The sequence below is a fragment of the Sus scrofa genome, unplaced genomic scaffold (genome assembly GCF_000003025.6).
Source record: "Sus scrofa isolate TJ Tabasco breed Duroc unplaced genomic scaffold, Sscrofa11.1 Contig1206, whole genome shotgun sequence".
Taxonomy (NCBI): domain Eukaryota; kingdom Metazoa; phylum Chordata; class Mammalia; order Artiodactyla; family Suidae; genus Sus; species Sus scrofa.
The window spans coordinates 778,847-795,552 of record NW_018084833.1 but is presented as its reverse complement, the minus strand read 5'-3'; the positions used below and the strand labels follow the sequence as shown (position 1 = coordinate 795,552).

Here is a 16,706-nt window from a genome sequence, read left to right as displayed (position 1 = left end):
ACTCCGAGAGCCTCTGACTGCACCGGGCACTCAGATCCCTCGCTCGGCCGGACCCCAGGTGCAGGCTGGCACACGCCTCAAAATCCACCGGCTGGGCGGGCGAGGTCCAGACCTGGGGTCCGGGGTCTCACTGATCTCGAGAGACCCGGCCACCACCGCCCACAGGCCCTGAAGAAGCACGGCCCCGGGGAGCAAGCACCAGCAGGGCGGAGGAGACCCTCTGCAGCGGAGCCTCGGCACCTCCGCAGCCAGGAAGCGCGGCTGAGGTGGGCGCAGGCGCGCGCGCGCCGAGGGCGTGAGGTCACCGCGCACGCAAGCACGCACAGACGCGAGCGTCGTAGGACGTAGGGCGCCGCCGGAGAGGCGGCGGGCGGCGGGCGCAGGCGCAGAGGGACGCGGGGGCGCGGCAGAGGCGCATTGGTGGCGCCGCGCGATGGGCGGGGAGTGGTCCGCGCTGCGATGGCAGCTCCCGGCAGCAGCAGGACCGGCCGGCCTCTCAGCCCCGCTCGGAGCCCAGCCTCCTGACGCCGCCCGGGGGCGAGGTCTCGCGGACCTCCGCCGCTGTCATGTATCCGCCGCCGCCGGAGCCGCGTCGGGATTTCATCTCGGTGACGCTGAGCTCTGGCCGGAGCTACGACGACAGCAAGGGCCCGAGACGGCGCTCCTGCTGGCGGGTGAGGCGCGGGCCGGGCGGGGGCCTGGTTTGGGGCGCGAGTCGGGGGCCCAGCGGGTCCGGGCGGCGACAAAGCCACAAGGGGGCCTGAGCCGGGACGCTCGGGAGGCCGGTCCTCCTCCACGGGCCACGCACGGGGCCTGACGCTTTCAGGGCACGTTTTCCGTCCCCTCCTACGTGGACCAGGGCGACGTGTCACCTGCGGGGTCCCGGCAGCCTGGGACCCCTGCGGAGAGGGAACTGGCCGCGGCTCGGAAACAGCGGGGCTTCTGAATCTCTCGGCGTCCCGGCAGAGTCTGGAGCACGGGGAGAGGGCTCCAGTTGGGCCATTTTCGGTGAAACGCGTGCTCGCCCGTCCCTCTCGTAGCAATGGAAGCAGCTGTCGAGGTTACAGCGGAACGTGATTCTCCTCCTGCTGGCGTTTCTCGCGCTCTGCGGCCTCCTGTCCTTCGTCAGCCTGGCTGAGGAGTGGAAAGGTACCAGCTGCTGCGGGCGGCCTGAAGGGAGGCGTGTGGTCACGGAGGGGGACAAGACAGGGGCAGCGGTGGTCCTGCAGCGGCAGGAGGCAGGGGCCGCAGCGGATGGGCAGGAGGAGGCAGGAAGGAGAAGCCTCGGGGGTTTCCACACAGCCCCCCGGCCGGAGGGTGGCCGTGGCTCAGAGGCTGTGTGCTGTTCCCAAGGGCCCGGGCAAGGGCTGGCCTCGCGGCCCGGCTCCGGTCAGGGAGGGTCCGGTCCCGAGGTCGGACGCTCAGTGTCACCGCGTTCGTGCGCCTCTACCACGGGCCACCGGGTGTTCGGGAAGGCCGGGGCCGGGCCGGTGTGGCTGGAGAGGCCCCGTCTGCACTGCCCTGAGCTTGCTTCTCTGAGGAGGACAGCCAAGCGCCTCTGTGGGGAGCTCCCTCTGTGCCCCGAGGTGGAGACGGTGGCAGCAGGGAGCCGGGCTGTGGGCGGGGAGAAGGGCGAACCCCGGAGGCTCTAGAGAAGGTGGGATTCCCTCGGCCGTTCTCGGCTCCCGGCACCTGCTTTCCGGTGGTTCCGCTGCGTCCTCCTCCTTGTGCAGGAGTCAGGGCCGGGCGTGCGGTGCTCAGCCACCTGCCCCGCTCTCCTCCAGGCCTGGTGGCCTGTCTCGGGTGACCTAGGTTCTCTTGCTCAGCCCTGGAGGGCAGGTCGTCGGAAGAACTGAACGTGAGACCAGCCAACCCACCCATCCTGCCAGCTCCTCGGAAAGCAGAGGCGAAGCCGGAAACCCTCCCGGGGGGCCCACCGCAGGTACTGTGACTCAGCCGTACGTGGGGCTGTGGCCGGGTCCTTTCCAGAAGCCCTGGAGAACAGCGGGTGCCGTTTCAGATGGACGGGGAGGGTTCTGATCCTCAGCCCGCGTGTGAGGGTTGAGCCTCAGGTGTCTCGCGGTGGGCTGGTTGGACGGAGGATTCCTGGGGAGAGGAGGAGGGGCCCTCTCTCCTTCCTCCTCTTTGCAGGCCTGCTGGGCAGGCTCCTGGTAGGTGTGAAGGAGACGGGTCCCCTGTCCCTGGGAGCTGCTGGCCGGGGGCACTCAGGCAGGTGGCCGAGTTGCCAGGGCCCCGAGTGGCAGGGTCGGGCTTGGGACTCCTCGGGTGCGGGGTGCGTGTCCTCCTAGTCCTGCTCCACTGCTGCCCTTACGGGGGGGCTGGGCAGGTGGGCAGGGAGTAGGGGGTGTAGGGCCCAGGGGGTGGGAGGCTGCCACAGAGCCTGGGAAGGTCCCTGCAGAGGGAGGGAGGGGGCTCCAGGGGGGTGGCCCCGAGAACCCGGGTGCTGTGCAGCTGGGGACGCCCGGCACTGCCGAGGCCCCCCAGGGAGAGTCCCCGGGCCAGCTGCCTGCCAGACTCCCTGCTGCAGGGCTGCCGGCGGGATGGGGGCGGGGGGCTGCCCACAACCTGTCTTCCTGGAGGGGCTGCGTGTGAAAGAGCCGGCGGGCGTTCTTTCCTCCTCTTCTTTGTTCCACGGGAAGGTGGACGCGGCCTCCTCCGGGAAGGGACAGCCTCTTGGGGTCCACCCGCAGCGTGGGGCCGGCCCTGAGCCGGAGGCAGGTTCCAGCTGCAAGAGAACCAGCAGTTGAGTCGTTTCACGCGTGACTCTTGTGTTTGCGCAGAGGCCTCAGAGGCATTTCCGCCGGGGACCCCCCAAGCTGCAGATGAGAGCCCCCGAGAGCGATGCCAAGGACAGGGGGCAGGATGCGGCGGCCCCGGGGGCGGGGGCGGGCGGCGCTGGCTGGGAAGGCGCCGCGCAGAGAACCAGGTACCAGGAGCGGGCGGGGGTCTGAGTGTGGGAGACCAGGTCCTTCTCTGGGGCAGCTCTTCTCCGAAAAGCAGGGGGAAGCACCGGGCCGGGGAGGAGGGCTTACCCTTGAGGCGGCTGCCTGCGGGTGGCGCTCCCACCTGGGGTCTGAGCCAAACCGCAGCGCCCCGTGCCTGTGCTCCGGCTCTGAGCGCCCCTCCTCGTCCGTCCCCTCCAGCTGGAGAGGAGCCGCGACAGAGCCGGAGCAGGGCACCCGAGACCCCTTGAGGAAGGCAGAGGGCACCCCCAAGCCTTCCCCGCAGGCTGCGAGGATCCCACAGGATCCAGGTGAGCTTGCACCCGGGCCCCGGGGCCTCTCCTGGGCCTTCGGACGTTGGGGGCGAGGGGGCACAGAGGAGCATCGGGCGAGGGGGTGGCTCCCGCCGCCGTGCCCCGTGCCACTCTCCCTCGGACACCCCGCGGGCCCCGGTCCTCGGGTCGGGCCCTTAGAGCTCTGGTGACGACAGTGGCTCCTGGGCGGCCTGGCGGCCTGGGCCGAGCACTGCAGCCACGGGAGGCACACGCCAGAGGAGGCGCGTTTCTGGGCCGGTGTCCGGGGGGCGGGGTCCTGGGTCCGAGGCCTGTGGGCACATAGCTGGCCCTCATGGTGCCCCCGGGCCGACAGCTGTGGGCGACCTCGCGGGATCCCCGCCTCCGGCCCCGGTGGGTGGGGGCCGGCAGGGCTGGCGCCCTGTGAGCGCTGCGTGGCCTGGCCCCGTGTGGCATCGGGAATGGGCGCATGGCTGTGGGTATCGACACGGGTGGCCTGGAACACGTGAAGGGGCAGCTGTGGCCACACACGACCCCCGCATGGTCGCCCGTGTGCACGTGGTCTTGAGAGGGCGCCGTGGGAGGGTTCCTCGCGGCCTTGGCGGTGCTGGTAGCCTATCGCGTCCCCTGCGGACGCGCCCGGAGCTGATGGAGCCGGGGGTGGGCACTGGGAGATGAGGTGTCCTGTCCCCGGCACCCGTCCTACGTTGCGTCCCCAAGCCCAGATGGCGCAGGCAGCAGCACTGGTTCTGTGGCCTCGGCTGCCTTTGCCCGCTGAGTGTCCCCTGCCCTGAGGGTCGCGAGGGCAGGAGGGCAGCGGGCGTGGCTCTGAGCGTCGGTCCTGCAGCACCGCCTCCTGTCCCCCGCTGGTGCTCCTGGGGCCCTCGGAGGCATCCCCACGGCCCGCTTCCCTCCTCCCAGCCCAGCAGAACGAGCGCCAGCAGGCCGTGGTGGAGGCCTTCCGCCACGCGTGGGCCGGGTACCACAAGTTTGCCTGGGGCCACGACGAGCTGAAGCCCGTGTCGCGGTCCTTCGCCGAGTGGTTCGGCCTCGGCCTCACGCTGATCGACTCCTTGGACACCATGTGGATTCTGGGCCTGAAGAAAGGTACCCGCTCACGCCTGGCGCGCGGCCGGGTTCCCGCGGGTGCCCCTCGGCAGGCAGCCAGACAGCTTCCCGGGACGTCTTCCCTCCCGGGTCCTTCTGGGGCCGCGTTTGCCCTCGTCCTGGGTGCCGGGGTGGACGTGCTGGGGCCCGGGGGCGGTTCCTCTGTCCCCTGCTGTCCACTCGTTGGGGTGCTGTGTCTCGGGTTTCTGCGCTGGTGACGTCAGCACCGGTTTTCAGCCTGGTGATTGGGCTGAAGGCTGCCCGCCCCCCAGTTGCTCTGCGGTGCTCCTTTGTGTCGTGGCCTTGGATGGTCCGGCATTTGTCCTAAGCTGCCAGGCTGTGCCCAGCCGCGTTCCGCCCCCCGCCCCACATATTTGGCGCCGGGACGTGACAGCCCCGCAGGGACAGAGGCCCCGCAGGGACAGAGCTCTCCAAGGGCCGCGCGCGTGTCCCGCCGTGGCTCTTGACGCTCTTGACGCGTCCTGTACCGCTGCTGTCTCGTGTGTCAGAATTTGCAGAGGCCAGGGAGTGGGTGTCCGAGAAACTGTGGTTTCAGAAGAACGTGGACGTCAATCTGTTTGAGAGCACGATCCGGATCCTGGGGGGGCTCCTGAGCGCCTTCCACCTGTCGGGGGACGACCTCTTCCTGGAGAAGGCTGTGAGTGTCCAGTGCTCCACAGTCGTGCTCGGCTCGTGGGGTCCGGGGCGGGCGTTTGCTCCCACCTCCCGGCTCCGATCGATGCACACGAGTCGGTCCCCGCACACGTGCGTGTCAGCGCCTGCGGGAGAACCTTCCCGCGCTGCTGGAGTCCAGCTCGGTGTCTGCTGCCGTTGGGTGTTGGGGCCCCGGGGGGCCCCAAGCTCATGCTTTTCCACTTAATTGGATGAAAACGGGTGACGGGCCAGCGTGTGACGTGGAGGCAGGGCCGCTGGGGGGCAGCAGTGAGTGACTCCTCGCTGTATTGTGTCAGGAGGACTTTGGAAATCGCTTGATGCCTGCGTTCCAAACACCCTCGAAGATTCCGTACTCCGACGTCAACATCGGCACTGGAGTTGCTCACCCGCCCCGATGGACCTCCGACAGCACGGTGGCCGAGGTGACAAGCATTCAGCTGGAGTTCCGGGAGCTGTCCCGTCTCACGGGCAACAAGAAGTTTCAGGTACGGAGGGGCTGCGTTTCTGGCTGGAGCGGGTTTGTCGCGGGAGCTGCCTCTGCTCATCGCAGCGGGTGCAGTTTGCGTGGCCGGTGGGCTGGGCCAAGAGACGATGTTGTTTGGGGGACTGTCCCCATTCTTTCTTGGAGGACGGCAGCGTCTTGTGGTACCAGGCACGCGGGCATGAAAGGCATCGACTGGGAGGGTCCTGTGCCCGGCCCGCCCTCGCTCGTGCCCGTCCCTAGGGCGCTGCCGGCGGATGGCCTGTCGTGCAGCGCTCTGCGGGGCCCCGGTTCCCCCCACGGTTGTCCTGGGGCCCGCCTGTGCCCTCGTGCGGGGTGGCCCTGTCGCGGTCACGTGCTGCGGGATGTGTTGAGAGGCCGGGTTTCTGTGGCCAATTCTGTGCTGGCGACCTGGTGGTCGTCCCTGCGGGGGCTCCCGGGGTGGGCGCCGTGCACACGTCTGCCCTGGTGCGTGGTCAGTACAGACCTGTCCGTGGATGGAGGACCCCCTGTAACAGCTGTCTTGCCCCCCGTTGCCTGAGTCCTCAGCAGTCACTGTCCCAGTCACCCGGGCCCCTGTGGACCAGTTCGCAGCATGTGGCTTTTCTCCACGTTGATCTGTTTCATCAGCTTTGCTTTTCTTGAGGTTGGCGTGGGGTCTAATTGGGGAGCCCGGCCTCTCCCGTGCACGCTGCGTGTTCTCCCGTGTTTGCTGCTGTCACCGTCATCTGCTTTTAGGAAGATGCCTGGCACTCTTGGCGCCTCGCCTGGTCGCTGCTCAGCCCTAGGTGGCTGCACGAGGCTTTGCTCTGGCGGTTCCTCCTCGTGGGGCTCTCCCGTCAGACGGCAGTGGCGGTCTGTCTGCCCCCCGGGCTCTCTGCTCTGCAGCTGCGGCCTTGTCACTGGGCTTCCTTTTCCTGGGCAGCAGTCTCTCCTCCTCCCTCCGTCACGCGGGCCTTGACCTATTTGCCGCCAGGGACATGAGCAACAGGCTTCCTGCCCTGGTCCCGCCCCGCAAAGGGTGCATCTTGCCGCAGCACAGACCGAACACGTACCGCCTGGTGCGGGGTGAGCCGGCTGGAGTTGCACGTGCCCTCACTGACCATTTGCAGAGCGCCGCGTGTGAGCGGTCGGCGTGCGCGTGTCCTCTGTGTACAGCTGTGGGTCCCGGTCCCCTGCCCGTTACTGGACTGAAGCGTTGGTGTTTTCTGTGTTGTTGGCAAACCCTCACCCAGGGTCTCGGGAGCGTGCTCCTGTGACATCTCTCAGGACCTGGGCAGACACCGCCCCTGCACTGGGGCTGGGAGTTGTCCCCGGGACCCGAGCAGCCCCGTCGGCAGGGCCCGCGGCCTCCGCGGCCCAGCGAGGCAGCCGCGTCTGTGGGTGGCCGCAGACCTGGGCGCCGTGCGGTGCGGCCGCTTCTCCAAAACCCCCCGGAGTGGCGGGGCGGAGCCGCTCACCCGCACCCCCTGGTGCCCGCAGGAGGCGGTGGAGCAGGTGGCGAGGCACGTGCACTCCCTGTCGGGCAAGAAGGACGGGCTGGTGCCCATGTTCATCAACACCAACAGCGGGCTCTTCACCCACCTGGGCGTGTTCACCTTGGGCGCCAGGGCCGACAGCTACTACGAGTACCTGCTGAAGCAGTGGATCCAGGGCGGGAAGACGGAGACGCAGTGAGGCCCGCTCCTCTGCCTCGGGGCCCCAGCGCTCGGGCAGGGCACGGCGGCCTCCCCAGGCCGGGCCTCGGCGCCTCCGTGGGCGGCCTCTCTCCCCACGGCCTGCGTGCAGAGGCAGGGCCTGGCCGGACCCCGGGGGCGGCGCGTGGTCCGCGCCAGGCGGGCCCGGGTCTTCCTTGGGGCCCAGCACCCGGCGGAGGGAGGGCAGCCGGGAAGGTCCGGGCCTCCTCTGCTCAGCACCCTGCCGCTCAGCCCGCACGCTGTCCTGGGAAGCAGCGCGGCAGCTCACGGTCCGGCCTGGAACAGGCAGACGAGCCCTCGTGAGGGTGCTGGCTCCGCCCCGGGGTGACCGTGACCCCGACTCGGGGGCGGGGCAGCCCCAGGCCGATGCCCGGGGGAGACACGAGGGTTGTGCCCCTGGGAGCCCGTGGGGTGGGCTCAAGAACCGGCGTGGGCGTGAAGGGTCCCGGGCTCTGCCCGGGCTGGTCTGGGGGGCCCTGGGGGCTATGGAGGCGGGACCCCTGGGGGGCGAGCCAGGCCTGGCGGCCCCTGGAACACACACAGCAGCTCAGGCTGTGCCCTGTCCCCGGGAGGCTGGGGCCGAGCAGCCGCCGGGCCTGAGCACGGGGCCCTGCTGTCTGCACAGGCTGCGGGACGACTACCTGGAAGCCGTGGAGGGGATCAGGAGGCACCTCCTGGGCAGGTCGGAGCCCCGGAAGCTCACCTTCGTGGGGGAGCTTGCCCACGGCCACTTCAGCGCCAAGATGGTGAGCAGGAGCCTGGTCCAGCGGGGCCTTGGCGCCCCCCCCCCAACTTGTCCTTGACGCCCGATGGTGGAGGGAGCCGTGCGATTCTGGCCACAGAGCAGGAGCTGTCGGGGCGGCCTTGGGCTGCAGGGCCTGGGGTGTCCCGGGCCGGCAGGGGGAGCCGAGGTCTGTGGGGTGCCAGCGCCCCTCCCGCCCCCCGGCCCCTCCCCTGCCCCGGGGCCCAGCCCTCCACTCCCAGCCCCGCCTGCAGCCCCGGCCCTCCTGTCGGCACTTGGGGCGGGGGTGGGGGAGCCCCGGATCAGGCGGGCGGTCCTCCCGGCAGCTTCTCCCTGCCCACGTGGAGCCCTGGGGGCTCTGCCTGCGGTTCAGCGCCCTGTCCGAGCCCTGCGGGCCCGCAGGCCTCCTGGGGTCCCCGGGGGGCGGGAGCGGAGGGGGCGCCGGCCCGCCGTGGAGGCCGTGCTGGTGGAGACCCTCTGGTTTCAGGACCACCTGGTGTGCTTCCTGCCGGGGACACTGGCTCTGGGCGCCCACCACGGCCTGCCCGCTGACCACATGGAGCTGGCCCGGGCGCTCATGGACACCTGCTACCAGATGAACCGTCAGATGGAGACGGGGCTGAGCCCCGAAATCGCGCACTTCAACCTGTATTCCCAGAAGGCCGCGAAGGACGTGCAGGTCAAGGTGAGCTGGCGGCGGAGGGGGGCGGTGCTGGGGGGGAGCGAGGGGGGCGCAGGGAGGCGAACCCTGAGCCCGCGTCCTCCCCAGCCGGCTGACAGGCACAACCTGCTGCGGCCCGAGACGGTCGAGAGCCTCTTCTACCTGTACCGCTTCACGGGCGAGCGCAAGTACCAGGACTGGGGCTGGGAGATCCTGCAGAGCTTCAACGCGTACACCAGGGTGAGCGTCCCCGGCTCCCGCCCGTCCCCTGCCCTGGCCTCGCCGTTCAGGGTGCACGGGACCCGGGGGCCAGGGGGCCGGGCCCGCCTCCTTCCGGTCTCGAGGGGCCAGCCCGTGTCGGGAGGGTCCCTGCAGCGGCCCGAGGCCACAGAGCGGGTCCTTTGCGGGTCCCCCATGTGGCCCGCGCAGCACTTTGCACCTGGTCACTGGAGGGCTGCTGGCACCCCAGGGCGCCTCGGGAGGAGCCCCGCCGGGCCCCCGGGCGGGCTGCGGTGCGTGGGCTCGGAGGGCGCCTCGGCCGGCCGCCCCGCACGGCCGACCTGCGCTCGTGACCCGGCGGCCTGGGCTCTCGCGCAGGTCCCCTCGGGCGGCTACTCGTCCATCGGCAACGTCCAGGATGCCCGCAACCCCCAGCCCAGGGACAAGATGGAGAGCTTCTTCCTCGGGGAGACCCTCAAGTACCTGTACCTGCTCTTCTCCGACGACCCGGACCTGCTCAGCCTGGACGCCTACGTCTTCAACACCGAGGCGCACCCCCTGCCCATCTGGGCCCCCGCCTAGGGCGGGCCCGCTGCCCGGTGGGCGCGGCTCGGGGCTCTGCCGCGCGTGGTCGCCGAGGGCGCCTGTCGGCAAGACCCTGGCCCTGCCCTCGGCTGTGCGGCGCCCACCCAGCTGGCGGGACGTGCTCCGGGCCGGGCCGATGGCAGAGGCCAGCGGCCGTCCGGCCCGGGACGTTTCGGGTCCTCGTAGGCGCTTGAGGGGGCTGCTGGCGCCCTCTCTCCGCCTCTGGCTCCGGGCGCCTCGCCTGGTTGTCATCAGGACACTGGCCATCAGGAGCCCGTCGGAACACGTCAGCGCTGTGATGTGGGGAGGCCCTGCCCCCGGGAGCCTTCCGCCTCCTTCCTGAGAAGATCAGATTCTGACTCGATTCCCGAGGCCCGGGTGCCTCCTGCTGCTGCGCCGCGCACGGGCTCCGTGGGGGTCCCGGGGCCTGCGGTCACCCTGGGCCACTCGGGGTCCCCGGAGGCGCGATGTGGTGGTCAGAGACGGGAGCCGAGGGGCCAGCCCGGGTGCGGCTCAGCCTCGAGGTCTCAGAGCCTGTGGACGTGCCCTGACCCCAGGGTCTCGGGGTGTCCGTGACCTTATGGGCAGCAGCCGGGCTCCGGCAGCTGCAGTGTTTACACGTTGGACTCAGGGATCCTCCCCCTGCCCTGCAGGTGCGGGGCGGGGCGGGGCGGGGCTGGGCGGGAAGGTCACCTGCTCCCAGGCCAGCTCCGTGGAGGGACTTTTCAGTCAGGATAAATGTACGTTTGTTTTAACTGGTGTCTGCGTCTTTTATTCCCTGAAGTGCCTGTGCGGTCTGCGGAAGGGGCAGAGTTTAGGTCAGGCCTCGTGTGTTGAGGTCAGCTTTGCTTGCTTGCTTGCTTTCAGAACCTGCACCATGTGCAAGTTTCCAGGCCAGATTGTTGAACTTGAGTCCAAGCTGCGACACCACCACTTCTGGAGTGCCAGATCCGTACCTCTGTGCCAAGGGTCGAACTGGTGTCTCCGGAAAGACAAGCTGGTCCATTAACCTGGTGTGCCAGGCTGGGAGCCCGAGATCAGCTTTGTTTCTGCCTGCAGGGGTGGGGCTGGGGGCGTCTGAAGCAGGAGCCCCATGTGCAGGCACTGGGCACTCGTGCTGGGTAAAGATGTGGCCGCAGTGGGTCCCAGCTGCCTCACCAGCATCCTTGGTACATGGGGTTTCTCCTGCGGCTCTTTAGGGTCCTGGCCAGCCCTGTCCTCCCTCCTTGACTCCCAGAGTAGGTGTCCCTTAGGCCTGACAGGGTATGGGTTTCCAGAATGAGGACAAGAAAGCTGTCCCTGGCCTGGCCGCCTGCCCAGGACCCGATGCCCGAGTGGCTCAGGCCCGGCCTTCCCTGCATGTACGATTGGGCGTGGTTCTCGCCAGCCCCGGAGCATGGCTTTCTCAGCAGCCTCTGCACCCGTGCGGCCCAGTACCAGGCAGGACCTGCCCCCCGGTGGCTCCTCTGCCGCCCTGCGGGGCTGCTTCCTTCCCTGGCCCCGGGCCCTGCAGCTTTCTGTCCTTAGCTGTGCGAGGCCTGCCTTGTCCAGGCCCTCATGGCTGCTGGCTCCCTGCCCTGCAGGGCCCAGCTGGACGATATGCAGTGGTCCCTGTCCCCCAGCCCGGGAGCTGCCTTGGCAGGGCTCCCAGGCTCCCCACTCGGATCTGTCCCCACCCAGGGCCTGAGGTAGCTGAGTGAAGCTGCTTGTCCAGCCCACCCTCAGGCCTAGCTCCCAGCAGGTGGATGGAGCCTGTGTGGCTCCCCGCCAGCCACTGCGTGGTCCTGGATGGAAAGGAGCTGGGGAGGCGCCGGGGTGGCCTCTTGTCTCGGTGTCACAGGTCGGGCTGCTGAGGAACAGGCCCACGTCCCGTCACCCGAGACAGCAAACAGTGGAGCCGAGTCTGCTTTATTGAAGAGCTGAATAGTGGAAGTTGTGTGAGCAGGTTCACGGTGTCCCAGGCTTCAGCTGGGACCAGACACGGGCCAGGACGCCCCTGCCAGGTCACCAGTTGTTTGACCTCTCTCTCGGGTGAGGCCCTGCCCACACTGGGGGTGTGGGGGGGCTCTGGGTTCAGGAAGTTGGGTCTTGGCTCCTCCCCTTGACTGTGCAAGGAGCCCAGCAAGTCCTCCACTCCTGCCAGGGGAGCATCCTCAGCCTCTGTGCTCTGGGTGCTGTGCCAGCCTCAGCCGCTGCTCCCGCCTGGACGCCTCAACCCACTTGCCGATGAGGGTGGCCTCCAACCTGCGAGCCTCCACGACGGATGCGGGGTCTGCTGGGTGGGACGCCCTGAGGAATGGGCATGGGGGGCCCTCAGCTGGGAGGGCAGGCCTCACGCTCCCCTGTCCCACCTCCAGCCATCAGCCCAAGGCAGGGACCACACCCCTTCCCAGGCAGGACTGCACCTGAGGTCCAGGTGATGTGCCCCCCCATGGATGGTGATGGCGAGGACTGAGGCACTCAGGTTGCTCTGGATCTGGGTTGTTAGGGAGACTTGTCATCAGGAGCACGGCACATGGTCTGGGCTTCACCCCTTGTAGCACCACTTGCTGATAGCTGCTTGTCCCAGCTTGTGGGGGCGCAGCTAAATCAGTAGCTTGAGGCAACTGCATAGCCACATAGCCTTGAATGATCTCATTACAAATTAGATGCACATTAATGAGTTAGGTTAATTAATGGTCAGATCCCCATAAGAAGTCAGCAACAGAACCAAATAAAGGAGAGGAGAACACAAATTTTGAAGCAAGATGAAGGAGCTACAGAGCCAAGAGCGCTGGGGTCCACAAAGGGGCAGGGCTGCCTGGCTGTGACTCACCCCACCCCTTGCCCAGGGGTCCAGGTCACCATTGGAGAAGATGATGTTGCTGGCAGCTGTGAGTTCTGAAAGGGACAGAGTAAGCAGTGGTGGGGACTGGGTGTGGCCCCCCGAATCTGTGATGCAGGGGCCAGATCAGACTCCAGCTGTATCCTGGGAGTGGGAAACAGCCCCCACCCCCCTGCATGCAGCCTCACCGCCCCCCCCAAAGCTGGTCTGCAGCCAGTCCTGCCGGGGCCACACGCCCCACATGTCCAGGCAGTACTGCTGGCGGAGAGTTTCCGTGAAAGGCAGGTCAGGGAAGATGTCCGATACATTGTTGCTGGAAAAAGTCAGGTTGATCTCAGTGCAGGCCTGTGGGATACCCACACCACCATCAGGCTCATGGAGCACGGCACCTCATTTAGCACCCTCACCCCCACTAGTGCCAGGCCCCCAGTTTCCCCATACCTGGTAGTCCCAGGCCTTGGCATTGGGACCTGAGCCACAGCCTGTGGGGTCTGCACAGGCCTGGTACTGCGCATAGATGTCATAGCAGGGCACCGTGCCAGAGGAGTTGTACACCAGCCCTGGGGGAGAACCTTGCTGGCGCCAGGTGCCTGGACACCCAGCCTGCTCCCTGTTGGGAGTTCTGGGATCCCATGGCTCAGGAGGAGTGGAGTGCCTGGGTTTGTACTATCAGCTACTGCCAGGCTGCTAGGGGCGGCTGGGCAGCCCTCCTGATGCTCCCCCTACAGCAGGGTGGGCTGGGGTGGGGTGTGCTCACCTTCGCACCTGGGGACCTCCCGGAGAGCCACGGGGCAGTGCTAGGTCACTAGGAGGATGGTCACTTCCTGCACTAGGCTTCTGTGTCCCCTGTCCCCCCACAGCCCTCACTGGGCCTGGCGGTCCCTTCACCCTCCTGCTCCCATATGCCAACTCAGCACTGGCCTGTGCAGGTGGGCAGATGTACCCGTCAGCTCTCGGAGCCCCTTGATCCTCTGGCTCTTGCTCAGCAGTCGGTCACAGGCCACCTGGGGAGCCAGCGGGATGCCTCAGCGGCAGCCCCCACTCAAGACCTTCCGTGGCCCCAGGTCCTCGAGTGGGTTCAAGGCCCTCAGGCTGACCAGCTCTGGCCACTCCAGGGCAGCTGGGCCCTTCCCTGTCCATGGGGCACTGCCCTCCCCAGCACCCAGCGAGCCAGAAGCAGGCGCCTCGCCTGGACGGGGTTGGCAGGAAGGTGCGCCACGAAGTCGGTGGGGTACGGGTAATCCATCATGGCCAGCAGGGTGAAGGCGTTCCGGGCAAAGCCAAAGAGCTGGGTCAGGTCCTTCTGGCCCGAGAGCGGCTGGCAGGTGCCGAACTCCTGGCTGACCGTGTCATAGGCTGCCAGGACAAGAGTGTTGGGAGGCTGCAGGCATGTGGGGGGGGGGGGCGGGGAGGCCTGGGGGGCAGCCTCCTCACCTCCCTGTAGGAACAGGTCCTTGATCTGCCGGAAGGCGTCCCGCACGCCCTGGGCACACTCGGGACCCTGGCCCTCAAAGTCCTGGAGGAAGGAAGGGAGTGGCTTCACCCAGGTTGCCCAGCAGCAGGGGTGGGGGCGGGGGGCAGAGCCCTCACTTACTGCTGAGACGTCCCGGAAGAACTGGTAGGGGTCCCCAAGGCCTGCCACGGAGACAACAGGTGCGCTGGCCGCCAGTGCCCCCGCCACCAGGTGGGGGTACTTCATCCTCAGGTAGGCGCTGAGCATTCCCCCGTAGCTGGGCGGGGGCACCAGATTAGCATGGTGCCCCCCACCCGCGCCCACCACCCACCACTCTGCGCCACCTCCCGCCGGCTGGAGCGCATCTCGGACCCCACTCCCCCCTCTACCTTCCGTGGAGCTCCCCCACCCTCTGCCCCCGAAGCAGGTAAAACTCAGACCCACAGAATCTCTGGCCAGGACCAAACACGCCTTTGTCCCAGGAGAGAAAGGAGGTGAGGACACACCTCCCACCAAAGGCGATGGCGGGGGCATCCTGGGCCCCAAGGTCCTGCCGCAGTGCCCGGAGCAGCCTCGCGAAGTCAGCCAGGGCCTGCTCCACCGTCAGCAGCTCCGTGTAGCCGCGCCACGTGGACCGCTCACCGAATGGGAGCGACTTCCCATAGTACCGCTGTGGGCAGGCGACCGGCAGACGCTGAGCCCGCGCCCGCCCTCGCTGGGTCCCGCCCTGCCCAGGCGACCCCGCTGGTACCCACGTGCTCAGCAAAGACGACCAGGGCCGCCTGCTGCGCCGCCAGCTCCAGGATGAACCCCGAGTTGTTGGCGAAGGACCACACGTCCCCCTCGTTGCCCGTGTAGAAGAACAAAGGCCCCTCGCCCTTCTTCCAGAACTTGTCTGTTGGAGGAAGGCGAGGGGCCGGGTGAGGGGTGTAGCCGTAGGTTCTCCCCCGACACCCTGAGCGGTCCCCAAGTGACCTCACCTGACACCAGGAACCTCTGGCGAAAGGTCTTGTTTCCAAACCTCTCGAAGTTGAAATGATCCAGGAGCTGCTCGAAGTAGACCTCCCGAAAGCCGGGCTCTGGGGGCTGTGGGCTGGAGGGCGCGACCTCAGCGTCTGAGGGGGCGGGGCGGGGTGTGGGGGGGGCGGAGGGGTCGGGGACCGGACCGAGGGGAGGGGCGGGGCGGGGTGGGAAGCGGAGGGAGGGGCGGGGCGGGCTGTGGGGGGGGGCGGAGGGGTCGGGGACCGGACCGAGGGGAGGGGACGGGACGGGGCGGACGGGGCGGGCGGGGCGGGGGTGGGAAGCGGAGGGCACGGGGCCCGCGGGTCTGCACTTACCCGCCGCCGCCAGGCTGCGCAGCTGCAGCGCCAGCAGAAGGGCCAGGGCCCAGGGCAGGGCCGGGGGGGGCTGCGAGCTCATGTCCAGGTCGCCTGCCGGCTTCTGTCGCGAGGGCGGGCTCACGTGACCGGCGGGCCCCTCACGTGACGGCCTGGGCGGGGCAGCGAGCCCTTTCCTCCCGCCGCTCAGCTTCCGCTGCTTTCCGCCCCGGTCCTCAAGCTTCCGGCGGCGCCGGCGTCGCCGTGGAGACGGTCGCCGCGGGCCCCGCCCTGGGCAGGGGACGAGTGTGCCCGGGCCCCGTCCTCCGGCGGCCCCTGCTCAGGGCCGGACCCACCTCCGGCAGTGGGAGCCGCGGAGGCGAGGAGGCTGCTGGGCGAGACGTGACCGCCTGCTGCTCGGCGCCGTCGCAGCCCGCAGCCGGTCCCGGCCCGCGCCCCGGGGGAGGGCCTGCGGCTCCGCGGGAGCCTGGGTGGGGAGGGGCCTGAGCGAGACGGCGGAGGGGGGCCTCTCGCTGAGGGTCAGCGGCGTCTGGCCAAGCGATCCTGAGGGCCCCGGCGGCGGCGGCGGCGGCGGCGGGGGGCGGGCGGGCCTTGGCAGTCGCTGGGGTCGCTCCGGGGGCCGAGAAGGCGGGGAGGCCAAGGCTGGGACCTGCCACCCTCTCCCCTCCCCCTTGAGCCAGTCCCCTCCCTGGCTCCGCAGTGGGACAGGGCCTCGGGGGGCACCGGCGCCCAAGGACACAAGGGCCGCTTTTTCCCAGTGTCCAGGTCAGTGCCCGGAGAGGCCAGACTGGCAGAGCTGGGGACATGGGCAGTGAGCCAGGCCCCGAGCAAGTGGGGGAACGTGGTCTCTCCCAGACAGCAGAGGGAAGGGGAGTCACCTGTCCTCACTCCCAGGACTGTCCCTGGCCAGCGTGACCCCCGGTCTGGGGGATGGCCTGGGACGCTGGCTGCAGCCAGGAAACCAGAGAGCCGGCCAGCCTGGGGCTGCCTGGGCAGCAGCACTTGAAGGGGGCTTAGGCTTCCCCTGCACTGATCCAGGACTGTGGCTGTGGCAGTCAGCATGGTGACCACAGCTGTCCATCATGTGACACCATCCTATGGGTGTGGTCACTGTGAGGTCACCCCAGTGCCACACCACAATCAACCCAGTCCCTGACCCATCCCCATGTCCCTGTGTCCCCGTCCCTGTGTCCCTATCCCTGTGTCCCCATGTTCCCGTGTCCCGTTGTGCCAGCCCCATGTCCCCGCCCTTGTGCCCCTGTCCCTCCGTGTCCCCGCCCCTGTGCCCCCATGCCTGTGTGCCCACTCCCATGTCCCCGTCCCTGCGTCCCCATCCCCCGTGTCCCCGCCCTTGTGCCCCTATCCCCCCGTGTCCCCGTCCCTCTGTCCGTGTCCCTGTGTGCACACTCCCGTGTCCCCGCCCTTGTGCCCCTGTCCCTCCGTGTCCCCGCTCCTGTGTCCCATCCCCCCGTGTCCCCGCCCCTGTGCCCCCATGCCTGTGTGCCCACTCCCATGTCCCCGTCCCTGTGTCCCCATCCCCCCGTGTCCCCGCCCCTGTGCCCCCATCCCCCCGTGTCCCCGCCCCTGTGCCCCCATGCCTGTGTGCCCACTCCCATGTCCCCGTCCCTGTGTCCCCATCCCCCCGTGTCCCCGCCCCTGTGCCCCCATG

General features: G+C 68.9%; 2 protein-coding genes across 3 annotated transcripts; one reads left to right on the top strand and one right to left on the bottom strand.

Moving 5' to 3' along the window:
* Positions 1-421: 421 nt before the first annotated feature.
* MAN1B1 (mannosidase alpha class 1B member 1) lies at positions 422-10,183 on the top strand. Its single transcript, XM_021081050.1, has 13 exons — positions 422-674; positions 1,041-1,149; positions 1,827-1,942; positions 2,802-2,947; positions 3,165-3,274; positions 4,178-4,363; positions 4,873-5,021; positions 5,335-5,523; positions 7,002-7,192; positions 7,842-7,962; positions 8,446-8,643; positions 8,728-8,859; positions 9,217-10,183. The coding sequence occupies exons 1-13, from the start codon at positions 567-569 to the stop codon at positions 9,418-9,420; spliced, it is 1,959 nt and encodes a 652-aa protein (XP_020936709.1). The 5' UTR covers positions 422-566; the 3' UTR covers positions 9,421-10,183.
* Positions 10,184-11,314: 1,131 nt separating this feature from the next.
* DPP7 (dipeptidyl peptidase 7) lies at positions 11,315-15,196 on the bottom strand. 2 transcript variants are annotated; one of them, XM_021081051.1, is made up of 13 exons: positions 15,038-15,196; positions 14,681-14,815; positions 14,456-14,595; positions 14,207-14,370; positions 13,842-13,977; positions 13,682-13,763; positions 13,437-13,603; positions 13,191-13,251; positions 12,689-12,807; positions 12,436-12,592; positions 12,239-12,303; positions 11,829-11,899; positions 11,315-11,712 (listed from the first exon to the last, which is right to left on the bottom strand). In XM_021081051.1, the coding sequence occupies exons 1-13, from the start codon at positions 15,117-15,119 to the stop codon at positions 11,577-11,579; spliced, it is 1,515 nt and encodes a 504-aa protein (XP_020936710.1). In that variant the 5' UTR covers positions 15,120-15,196; the 3' UTR covers positions 11,315-11,576. The 2 variants fall into 2 exon arrangements, with proteins under 2 accessions (XP_020936710.1, XP_020936711.1); XM_021081052.1 differs by having other exon boundaries at positions 11,318-11,712; positions 13,842-14,793; positions 15,038-15,168.
* Positions 15,197-16,706: the final 1,510 nt, after the last annotated feature.

Excerpts from the sequence above, each read along its gene's own strand:
- MAN1B1 (XM_021081050.1), top strand. The coding sequence starts at position 567 with ATGTATCCGCCGCCGCCGGAGCCGCGTCGGGATTTCATCTCGGTGACG. Across the intron at positions 2,948-3,164 it reads GGCGCCGCGCAGAGAACCAG|CTGGAGAGGAGCCGCGACAG; the intron begins GTACCAGGAGCG and ends CGTCCCCTCCAG. Across the intron at positions 3,275-4,177 it reads GAGGATCCCACAGGATCCAG|CCCAGCAGAACGAGCGCCAG; the intron begins GTGAGCTTGCAC and ends CCCTCCTCCCAG.
- DPP7 (XM_021081051.1), bottom strand. The coding sequence starts at position 15,119 with ATGAGCTCGCAGCCCCCCCCGGCCCTGCCCTGGGCCCTGGCCCTTCTG. Across the intron at positions 14,816-15,037 it reads GCGCAGCCTGGCGGCGGCGG|ACGCTGAGGTCGCGCCCTCC; the intron begins GTAAGTGCAGAC and ends CCGCCCCCTCAG. Across the intron at positions 14,371-14,455 it reads TGGTCGTCTTTGCTGAGCAC|CGGTACTATGGGAAGTCGCT; the intron begins GTGGGTACCAGC and ends GCCTGCCCACAG.